General features: G+C 46.3%; 1 protein-coding gene across 2 annotated transcripts in view; it reads right to left on the bottom strand.

The window, feature by feature from the left end:
* The window catches only part of ssbp4 (single stranded DNA binding protein 4), a 118,969-nt gene that overhangs the window by 72,781 nt on the left and 33,688 nt on the right, over positions 1–12,500 (bottom strand). For both annotated transcript variants that reach the window (XM_063201889.1, XM_063201888.1), the window contains exon 4: positions 8,601–8,685. In XM_063201889.1, coding sequence (XP_063057959.1) covers positions 8,601–8,685 — 85 coding nt within the window. The remainder of the gene's footprint in view (positions 1–8,600; positions 8,686–12,500) is intronic.

Here is a 12,500-nt window from a genome sequence, read left to right as displayed (position 1 = left end):
TTCCAACAGGTGACATTGTAACGCCTGGCTACTGCACCCCGCGACGCTCTTCATTAGGCCTAGTGGTAGGCTATACCCACAAGTATTTTTTCATAACGCGCAGTCCCGTTTTCCCCCGAAGTCGTTCTAAAATATCGACAGACATTTATGAGTTTCGCGGCCAGGATTTTTTTTACACATGGGACGCACTGGCTTATAAGACGCTCTGGCAGTTTTTGACAATATTTTATTATTGTCAATATTTTATTATTCTATTATATAGGAAGTGTGTTTCTGAATCTCTTTTTCTTTTGTCTTAAGCCTGTTTAGACTGATTGTGGTTTTCAGTTACCAAAAAACCCCAGAAAGGGGTGCAAAATCTGTGCAAAAAAATAGAAAATGCCGCAAAATCTTTGCAAAAAATGAGAAAATGCCGCCGCAAAATCAGACATTTTGACCGCAAAAATCACAAAATCCCAGTGCAAAATCCTGGAGGGACTGATTATATGTCTCTTTGTCCATGCTAAGATTGTCACCTGTCTTGCTCCTTTATATGTCTCTCTCTCCATGCTTAGGCTATCACTTGTCTTGCTCCCTCTATGCTGTGACAGTTTGTATCCACCGTTCAGTTAGACACTTCACCATATTTCTCTGTGCTGTGACTATTATCTTATCTCTTTGCCAAGACAGTTAACTGTCTCACTCTCTCTATGGCTTTGATGGGATACCTGTCTCTCTGTGCTTTGATTCACGCAGACACACAACACAATGTCTCACTACCCCAACATCTCCAAGATCTCCTTGAGAAGCCAAGCCAAATAAAAAAATGTTGTTGATTCGGTTTGCCAGAAAACACATCATGATCTAAAGGCCATCCTCTGATTAAGACGCCAAACAACACAATGTTGCTGCTTTAGTAGTTTGCCAGCAACACAGCAAGCTGATTCACTGCCCACTTCCAAGTGGGGTGATACAACAGTGTTGAGTCAACCATTGTTCAAGGTACTCAGGACAAATGGTTTGGTAAAAATTGAAGGCTAACAATAACGAACACTATCATCTTATTCTTTGTTCCAGTGTCAATTCTTTTTTCTCTTGATCTACTTCTGGTAATAATACAGCCCATAGGAAAACCACAAGCAATCACCAAAACACATGGGCGTAATTTTAGGGGGGGACGGTGGGGACATGTCCATACCACTTTCCAGATAAACTTAGCTTGTTCCTACCATTCTTTCACAAATATAATGCAAAAACAGCATATCCGGACCATTTGCGATTGAAATGTCCCCACCACTTTTCAAGCCAAACCTACACCTTTGCCAAAACACCAACGCTCCATCTGCCCTGATTGGCCAACTGCACTTAGTATGACCTAAGCCCACAGCCACGCCCCCTGATATACCAAAACAATTCCTCACCCCAGACACACACGCACAGACACACAGACACACAAAATCACAGACCGACAGAGAGACAGAGCCCACCAAATCAACTGGCCGTGTCCGGCCTGTGCACCCTGCCCTGATGGTGTGGGGGAAAGGTCGTCTCCATGGCAGCTGTTTGTGGGGAGGTCAGTTGAGTGATGGAGGATGCCTAAATATTTATGAAGCACTAATGAGCAGGCAGGCTGCCGCAGCATGGTGTGGGGCTACTGGTGGATATGGCGTGGTCTGGTGTGGTGTGGTGTGGTGTGGTGTGGTTCGGCTAGTGGAGATGATACTGTGTGGGAATAGTGTGTTTGGGTTGGTGATGGGATAGTGAGGGTTGTGGTGTGGTGCAGTGTGGTACAGTGTGGTGCTAGTGTGTTTGGGTTGGTAATGGGATGGTAGGAGTTTAGTTTGGTGTAATGCTAGGCGGAGAGGGTTGTAGTGTGGTGTGGTGATGGGCAGATGCTAATGCTTTCTATGCATTTCCAATGAAGAGCCACTCTGCAGGTGAAAAACAGACAGAGGTGCAGAATGAAGGTTAAGAATGCAAGAAAGACAGGAAGACAGAAAGCCAGACAGAATCACAGAAAGAAAGAAAGAAAGAAAGAAAGAAAGAAAGAAAGAAAGAAAGAAAGAAAGAAAGAAAGAAAGAAAGGACTTCAAGAAGGCAGCAAGAAAGAATGACGAAAGATAGAAAGACAGAACTATCCATCACTGCTAACATGCTTAGGAGAAGCAGTGATTGGCATCTCTATCTCTCACTTTCTCTCTCTCTGCCTATTCCTCTCTCAGTCTATCTCATTCTCTCTCTCTCTCATTCTCTCTCTCTCTCTTCAATCAGTCAGTCAGTCTTTCCATTATGCAGGCAGCTCATTCTCCCACTCTTTCCCCTATTTTGCTAAAATACAGACCAATAAATGCAATTTTAAGGGTGTGTGCGTGTGTGTGTGAGAGAGAGAGAGAGAGAGAGAGAGAGAGAGAGAGAGAGAGAGAGAGAGAGAGAGAGAGAGAAAGAGAGAGAGAGAGAAAAAGAGAGAGAGAGCAGAGAGAGAGCAGAGAGAGAGATTGAAAGAGAGAGAGTGTTAGACTCCACAGCTTGGCCAGCTAATCCTAGCGTGGCCTTTTAACAAACCACCATAAACACACTGCAGCGAAGCGGGTGTGTGTGTGTGTGTGTGTGTGTGTGTGTGTGTGTGTGTGTGTGTGTGTGTGTGTGTGTGTGTGTGTGTGTGTGTGTGTGTGTGTGTGTGTGTGTGTGTGTGTGTGTAGAGGCAGTGGTGCAAGCATGTGTGTGTGAGTGTGTGTGGGTGTGTGCGGGTGTGTGTGTGTGCACGAAGGAAAGATAGAAAGAGAGAGGACCTCAGACACCAGACCGCCTCAATCACAGCAACTCACAACAGTCGTCCACAGAGCCAGCCGATATGGAGGAGGACAAGAGGAGAACCAAGACAGAGAGGAGGAAAGAGGAGAGAGGACAGAGGAAGAAGGGAGGGAGAAGGGAAAAAAACAGACTGGAGGAAAGAAGAGGTGTGTGTGTGTGTGTGTGTGTGTGTGTGTGTGTGTGTGTGTGTGTGTGTGTGTGTGTGTGTGTGTGTGTGTGTGTGTGTGTGTGTGTGTGTGTGTGTGTGTGTGTGTGTGTGTGTGTGTGTGTGTGGCGTGCATGTGTGTTAGAATTTATATTTTTATTTTATATGTGTGTGTGCGTGTGTGTGTCTGGTGTGTTCAAATGTTTTATTGCTTTATTTTATTTGGATTTGTGTGTGTGTGTTTGTGTGTCTATGTGTGTGCACGTGCATGCGTGTGTGTGTGTGTGTGTGTGCACGTGCATGTGTGTGTGTGTGTGTGCCTGTATGTGTGTGACTCTGGGCAGCAGGGCTGTGGGGCTGCTGTGGCGCTATCAGTGCTCGGGCAGAGACAGAGGCCTGATGGGACGGGCAGCCAGGGTGTGTGTGTGTGTGTGTGTGTGTGTGTGTGTGTGTGTGTGTGTGTGTGTGTGTGTGTGTGTGTATGCGCGGAGAGAGAGAGAGAGAGAGTCTGTGTGCGTGCATGTGTGCACACGTGTGTGTGTGTGTGTGTGTGTGTGTGTGTGTGTGTGTGTGTGTGTGTGTGTGTGTGTGTGTGTGTGTGTGTGTGTGTTGCATGGCCTTTCCTTCCAACTCATCAGGCTGAGAGGGAAACAATAGAGAGAGAACAGAGGTGTGGCGTTGCGTGTGTGTGTGTATATAGTGTGTGTGTGTGAGAGAGAGAGAGTGCGTGCGTGCGTGTGTGCATGTGTGTGTGTGTGTGTGTGTGTGTTTGTGGGGGATGGATCTAATCAGACAAGAGACGGTTCTGACCTGGCTCTACAGGGAAACCTCCTCACTTCTCTCCTCCCTGCCTTTCTCCTCCCTCCATATCTCCTCCTCTCCTTTCTCCCTCTTCCTCTCCTCTCTCTTGCCTCCTCCTTTCCTCTCCCTCTCATCTCTCTTCCTCCCCTCCCTCCCCTCTCTCCCTGCCTGCCTCCCTCTTCTCTTCCACCACCACCACCACCACACCGATAAGACTGTTCACACAACATTAGCTCTCTCTTCCCACTGACCAACCACAAACACACAGGGAAACAGCACCAACACACGCACGCATGAACGTACGAACGCACGCACGCCCGCACGCACGCACGCACGCACGCACGCACGCACGCACGCACGCACGCACGCACTCAGGCACACACACCCAAAAAGGCATTCACCTGACCGCATACATATTTTTTAAACTTGGGCAAACAAACTAAAGTACACACACATTTATCACCTCTATGGATGCACACATCTGTTTGTTGCAGCATCCAGATTGCTTCTAATGGCCCCAGTGCATTTAGCCATGTGTTCTTGCCTCTTATTTATTTCATTATTTATTTGTTTGTTTGTTTTTTACTCCCATTGATCGAAACCACTTAGGCTGAATCTGAATTGTTCAAACCAATGCAGCTTGCACGGTTTTGTGGGGAGCTGCAGTACTGTGTGCATAGTGAACCAGGGAACACTTAAAACATGTCCTTAGACTCAGTAGCTACTGCGGTATGTTAAGGAGTCTTCCCGCCTCAAAGAAGGAATATGTGTATGCAGTAATTTTAGGTGTGGATGTTGGGGACATGTCCATACCACTTTTGAGGTAAACCTACAAAGTTTGTAGCTTGTCCCCAGCACTTTTGTTCACAAATACAATGCAAAAATTGCCTACTTGGACAATTAGCCATATTAATGTCCCTACCACTTACCAAGCCAAACCTACATGTACACCTTGGAGTGTGTGTACGCAATGTGTGTGTGTGTGTGTGAATGTGTGTATGCAGAATGTGTGTGTGTGTGTGTGTGTGTGTGTGTGTGTGTGTGTGTGTGTGTGTGTGTGTGTGTGTGTGTGTGTGTGTGTGTGTGTGTGTGTGTGTGTGTGTGTGTGTGTGTGTGTGTGTGTGTGTGTGTGTGTGGAGTCTCCGCCCCTCCCCCACACTCGACCAGAGAGGCCCTTGGTGGCTGGCTGCCCTTTGACCCTTGAGCCCTGTCGTCGAGCCGGAGGGGTGAGAGGTCGGGGGAAACCGCTCATTAATCCTGAGAGCTGAACTCCTGCGGCCGGGACATCTGAGGAGCCCGCAGCCTGGCGCCCACTCGCACTGTCTGGGAGCCCAGACACACACACACACACACACACACACACACACACACACACACACACACACACACACACACACACACACACACACACACACACACACACACACACACACACACACACACACACACACACACACACACACACACACACACTCACACACACACTCACGAGCATGTGTATGTATGTGTGTGTGTATAAACATTCACACCCACGCACACACACACACACACACACACACACACACACACACACACACACACACACACACACACACACACACACACACACACACACACACACACACACACACACACACACACACACTACGTGTTCAGGGTGCACACACACACCCATCAATAAATCCATATTCTAAATGACATTTAGAACATTCTTTCATGTCACAAACACATAGTAGCTAGAAACTAGCCATTATAAAATGCGAGGCAAAACATTGGGCTCCCCTCTGTGTGCACAAGCTAAAGCGTGTGTGCCTATGTGTGTGTGGTCAGTAAAGCTGGAGGAGACGGTATCCAGCTGTGCACGTGTGTGTGTGTGGTTGCGCCTGTATGCGTAGTGTGAGTGTGTATGTGGATTTGTATGCATGTGCGCCTGCGTGCATGTGTGTGTGTGGTCAGTAAACATGGAGAAGGCGGTAGTCCCTTGTCCACAGCAGACGAGATGAGACGAGGCGAGCCGCCACTCTCTACACCTCATCGAAGACACGCGTGCCGAGATTAGTCGCACAGATTAATTGAACACACGTCAGATTTAATTAACTAAGGCATTTAATTAGCCATGTAATTAATCTTACGGTGGCATAACATGCACGCACACACAGGCGCACACACACACAGACACACACACACACACACACACACAATAGACCAGTGTGTGAGATTGAAAACTCGAACGGCTGTCTGAAGAGGACCCTCAGGCACACGCTGGTGGCAAGAGCATCCTGAAGAGGACATGACTGGGGAAAAACGTCCCATGTAGTGTACACTGTAAACCCCTTTTGGACTGCAACCAGGGCCGGATTAACGCTCCGCACTGGCTAGATATGGCTACAGCCTAGGGGCCCCCACCTGCCACGGGGCCCCAAATTGGGCAAGGGCTCTGGGAAATCAATAATAAGAGAAATGTGATAAGATGTAGTCTTGAAAACATACTCTGACAGGTAGAGTTTTAACTCTTAGAAATGTTCCTCTTGAGACAGTCTATGTGATTTTGTTACAAAATTTGCCTTCCGTGGGGTCCTACAGCAACCTGTAGCCAAAGGGCCCCAGGCCTTCTTAATCCGGCCCTGACTGCAACAAGTGTATGCTGGACTGTGCTGTACTGTAAAATGTCCCATGCCAGGGGAAGCCTGATGAAGACATCACTGGCAGAACTCTAATCTTAAGAACCACATCATGTACTGTAACCTTTAAATCATGCTATGCAGGTACAACACTGTTCTCAACCTTCGTAACTGTATTTTGGACTGTAATAATCTTGCTCCTACCTTCAGTATTGAACTGTATTCGTGATTGTAAAAAACATGTTCTGTACTATACCATAGGAACCCTGATAGCAAAGGGAGCCAGATAAGACAATTACAGCATTACAGGACTGAACAGCAATGGATGAACCAACTTCCAGCTCAAAACGTTGCTCACTTAGCAACAGGAATTACTTTTAACAAAGTTACCAATACTACCAACAGAGGGAGTAACTTGGTAAAACAAGAGAGAGATTTTGTGACTCAGCTTGTGTGTTTTTCCCGCGCACTCCTCAAGTATGCTAACGGGGAACATAAAAATTGAGAGAGGAGGATAGCTGAGCTGAGGAGGAGAAGGAAGGGCAGAGGGCTTTTGTTTGTGGCCGTAAAACACAGCCCGCTGAGCAGCCAGCTCAACAGAAGAGCCTCCGGAGAGCTGGTGCTGTGGACAGCTTTAGGCAGCTGATGATGTTCGGCTCAAGTGAACCTCTACAAGTATAAGATATTTTTTTGGCTTTTTGTGCCTTTATTCTTGATAGCACAGCAAGAGGGACAGGAAGCAAGTGGGGAGAGAGAGATGTGGGTAAGGATTGGCATAGGACCCAGGCTGGAATCGAGGCCGGGTCGCCAGTGCAGTGCCCTACCGTTTGAGCCACAGCAGGGCCAAGGTTGTTTCTTTTTTATAAGTAAACTGTGAGCACAAAGTAGATGGCAGAAGGTTCATCTGGATCACATGACCACACTGTGGTTCCAAATGCAATTGGTGTGTGAACCGTCACCGTTCTGGCTGTCCTGAAAATACTCAATAATCAGAGGAGTTCTCACTCAGAACCAATTGAATCCAAGGTGTCTCTGTCCACCTCCACCAGTCGAGAGTTCACAAGGACCTCCAGGGGTTCAAAGTTCACAGCACGACCCCTCATAGGCCATCCCTCCTACTAGCCCCGTGCTACCACACAGTGGACCAACCAGGCAGCTGCTTCGTTCAAGCGGCCGATGGAGCAACCTCTGAACTGTGACCTCTGCAAGGCGCTTTAGGTTAACCCTTCAGGACCCAGAGACTACATGAAGTGGAAAGAGGAGGTAGATAGCAACTTCTGTTTGGCATTGGACTCTAGCACGGCTCTCTCTCTCACACACACACATAGAACACATAGAGTAGTGGAGTATGCGCACACTCGCGCACACACACACACACTACATACACACACACGCACACGCACACACTGCACATCACTACATCACATCACACGTCACTATCGTCATTACAGGTAATCACAAAAAACAGAAATCAGAAATCACTGAATATAATCAACCTACTACTGCATGCTCTCAAACACACTTGTAGCGGTGCATATTCCAAGCAGCAATGCAGCAAGACTGACACACTCCCACACACACACACACACACACACACACACACACACACACACACACACACACACACACACACACACACACACACACACACACACACACACACACACACACACACACACACACACACACACACACACACAGGCTACCACCAACCAAACCATTCGAATGCTGCCACCAACAAACAATTGCCAACATCCAGTATAACGCATAGTCCAGGCTGCACTCCGAAACTCACATCAGATCATGAACAGCCCCCTTGATCTCTGGCACACACACACACACACACACACACACACACACACACACACACACAAGTGCACACAGACATACGCAACACATGTGACACACGCGACACACCAGACACCAGACACCACACACACACACACACACACACACACACACACACACACACACACACACACACACACACACACACACACACACACACACACACACACACACACACACACACACACACACACACACACACACACACACACGCTACGTGTTCAGGGTGCACACACACACCCATCAATAAATCCATATTCTAAATGACGTTTAGAACATTCTTTCATGTCACAAACACATAGTAGCTAGAAACTAGCGACTATAAAACGAGAGACAAAACATTGGGCTCCACACACGTCAGCGTAGCGGGGACAGGTTTAAAAAGGGGGACTCACGTAGTCGTGGAAAGCCTTGGCCTCGCTGGAATGTTCACACGTCTCCCTGCGATCTGGGGCGGCGCAGTACAAATCCCAGAACACACTGCAGCACACACACACACACACACACACACACACAGAGGGGGACACACAGTCAGGAGAGACATATACACAGAAATAAAAACACTGGTTCCAATACACAACAATAAGCAGGAAATCACACTGAATATTGATTTATTATTCATCATAATATAATTTAGTATATACAGTACATTCTTTTTCATATAATACCACTTAACTTAAAGAAAAGATAAAAAGGGATATTCTTGTGTAGAGAACAATGCGATAAGTGAGAGCATGGCGTGTACTATGTGTACTACTACACATACTTGACTTGACTTGACTACTACAGTATTGAAACAAGATGAGGAGAGGCGATTAGAGAAGAGAGCAGAGAAGAGAAGAGAGGAGAGGAGAGGAGAGGAGAGGAGAGGAGAGGAGACGACCAGAGAAGACAAGAGAAGACAGGAAAGGAGGATAAGAGTGAAATTACAGCTCTGAGTCTATGGCATGAACTACAGCAATAAGTGTGCAGACATGAGAGGAGAGGACAGCCCGTCAGTGAAGAGGACAGCACAATGCAGTTCAATGTAGTATAGTATGGCCTGGACAACAGTACTGTGACGAGAGAAGAGAAGAGAAGAGAAGAGAAGAGAAGAGAAGAGAAGAGAAGAGAAGAGAAGAGAAGAGAAGAGAAGAGAAGAGAAGAGAAGAGAAGAGAAGAGAAGAGAAGAGAAGAGAGGAGGAGAGGAGAGTGTAGTGATGTCTACAACTGTGTAGACATGAGAGAAGAGGACAAAACAATAAGGTAAAGCCATGGCCTGGACAACAGTGCTGTGATGAGAGAAGAGAAGAGGAGAGGAGAGGAGAGGGCAGTGGAGAGGAGTGCAGAGCAGTGCAGGGCAGCCATGGACCCTGGCCTGGACAACAGTACTGTGATGAGAGAAGAGAAGAGGCGAGGGCAGTGGAGAGGAGAGCAGTGCAGTGCAGGGCAGCCATGGCCCCTGGGTCAGCCCATCAGTCAGCCCCAGGTAGCGTTCACTCTGTTTGGCGGCACCCGCAGGTTAGCGATCAATTAAGTGTGATATTTGTTAATTAAGGGAATACAGTGTGTAAAAGCACCGAGGGGCAGCGGGGTCTCACTCCAAACGCTCTCTTAATTACCGCCCTGAAATTAAGCACCTGTTTAACGGCTCCGCATTAAATGGTGCCGCTCTTTAGATATTGATTTACTGGGGAACTCATAAAATCTGCAGAACAGACCCCGAGTTGCTGGGAGGAAAGGGAAAAAAGTGCATTTTCACACTCTCCCTTTCTCTCTCTCTCTCTCTCTCTCTCTCTCTCTCTCTCTCTCTCTCTCTCTCTCTCTCTCTCTCTCTCTCTCTCTCTCTCTCTCATACTTTCTATGTGTGGCACTTTTTTCATGCAGCACATTCTTTTTCTCGCTGATCTGACAAAACGGGAGTTTGTGAAGTGCTTGTAAAGCCTTAGGTTTGCGATGACAGACTGCAGAAAGGGCAAAACAGTGAGCTGATGCATGCTGGTGGCAAAGTGACAGGTAAATACACAGCCAATCAATTGCAATTTGTTTGTGGAGGAAGGGGAGGAAGGCGCTCGGGAACGGGACGTTTCCTGAGGGAAGGGAGACGCTCTAAAACTGCAGCTACATCTGTCCCTCTCGTTTCCGAGCCTGCAGAGCTGTACTGTCGTACTGACGATGAGGCAACAGACAATGAATGACCGTTGTGACAGCACAAAAATGACAGTTGTTGACAAACTACAGGCTTGTCACCACCTCACCTGGAGTATTCCAAGAACATGTCTCAGTAGTAAACCACCACTGTTGGGAAAGTTTCTCAAAAACTGTAATGCACTACTAATTACATATTACTCCCATTTTAAAGTAATGAGTTACATTACAACATTACTTTTTTAAAGTAAGGCATTACACTACTTTTGCATTACTTTTAGTTACTCTAGCCAAAATGACTGGAAACAAGGATTTGGCAATCTACAGTGCAAATCTATGAGGTGGCATGACTTTCACCTGCAATCCACAAGTCGTTTTGGAAGCTTGCAGACTGAAAACCAACATTTTCAGGAATTGTGTCTTACCCACACATTACCTAACATTGATTCACCAATACAATGATTAATCCTTACTCTTCTTACCACACCTAAGGCCTACCATGCACACCAGCGCCTGTTCACTGTCAGCCTCTTCAACTCTGTAGCATAGGCCTACTACTGCATCTTCACATTTGGTATAGGCCTAGGGCTGTCAACGAATATTTGACGTTCGAATTCTAGTTCGAATAGTAGAAAACACGAATTCGAATGTGGAAATTAATATTCGAATGTGGAAAAAAAAAACGTGCGTGGTAGAGGAGATGCTGGATATGCTGGCTGAGAGGAAGTGTAGCCCAACTGGACGGAAGAATAAAATATTTAACCTCCAGTTTTGTCTTTATCATGTACTTGTCAGCTATATGGACATTTGTAGCAGCATTTCTATGAAGTTGTTAACTGGGGTGCTGTTCGTTCATCTTCCTGAATGACGCGCAACGCTGGTTTTGTTGATGGAGTAGCCTCGAGCAGATTGTTTTGACGTTTGAATTAAAGCTGTTTGAACGGCATTGTAAGAAGTTGCAGTCGTCTCTCGTGAATGACTTACAATGTAGACCCACTCCACTGGTGGTCCCGACTCCTGTGTGTCTTCTTTGGTGCCTTCCCACTTATTGTATTGTTCAAATGCATCATTCTGTCCGATCTCTAGCACAAAATAAACGGGCAAAACGACATGCAAGACCTTTTCTCCCACTGTCTAATGTGTCTATTCCGTGCTCAGTGTTTTTTTTTAAACGTCCTGCTCGTTTGTTTTTTTTGCGAGGACCTTCACTCGACGTCTTTGAACTGGCATACAACACTCTCCCACGTGATATTCGAAGGATTCATCTCGTGGCTGGAGAGTCTCTCTAAACATTAGTTTCGGCTGCTTTGTTGCCGTTAGGCGTCCTTATTTTCAATTAATTGAAAATAGTGGGCATATGCCCATCTTGAGAACGTGCAATCTTCATCTGATTCGGTCATCCTGTCAGCCTGCCATTTGAAGTTCAATGATCTGCGTGAAACTTTAAAATCTCTGCGCGGACGTAGGCTATCAGATGCAATAGCTGATCTCGCGGTGATCCGCGAACATTGTATAAAGAAAACAAAATTCCCACACAAAATGTAGGTGAAAAAATGTGTTCTAATGTGCGCGTTACTTGCATTGAAACGAGGACATATTACCGAATGTTCTCCCCGTAGTCCGTTACATTACTGCGTCAAAAAAGTTATGCATTACAGTAATTAGTTACTTTTGTAACGCGTAACTTCCAACACTGTAAACCACATTAAGTTAACCAGTTAGTGGTAAATCATCTAATAGAAGAGCCTGGAGTCCTCATTTTCCTAACTAAATGACACCCATGGACTACCTATTAGTGGGCTACCACATCTTGTAGTTTAACTTAGACCGGTTTATCACTTAACCATGTTGTTGGAAAAAACACCTATTGCCTAAAAATGAGCATATGGATTCCGCAGGCGAACTTTCAACTGGCAGATTGCTGTTCACCGTCAGGCCAAATCACAAATGTCCACTCATTGACTAAACAGTGCCCTACACGTAGGATTAAAATGAATTTCACATGATCTCACTGCTATATGGAAAGAAATTCACATTCAGAGCCTCAATCCAAATTCAAACCACTCACTGGTCCACTACATAGTGAATTGTTTAGAGATCAAACCAATGAAACTTACACCATACACTGGTGTAGTGAATGAGTCGAAATCTCACACAGAGAGTGGAGA

The sequence above is a fragment of the Engraulis encrasicolus genome, chromosome 6 (genome assembly GCF_034702125.1).
Source record: "Engraulis encrasicolus isolate BLACKSEA-1 chromosome 6, IST_EnEncr_1.0, whole genome shotgun sequence".
Classification (NCBI taxonomy): Eukaryota; Metazoa; Chordata; class Actinopteri; order Clupeiformes; family Engraulidae; genus Engraulis; species Engraulis encrasicolus.
Note: the sequence above shows the minus strand (reverse complement) of the source record. Positions and strands in the feature narration are given on the sequence as shown.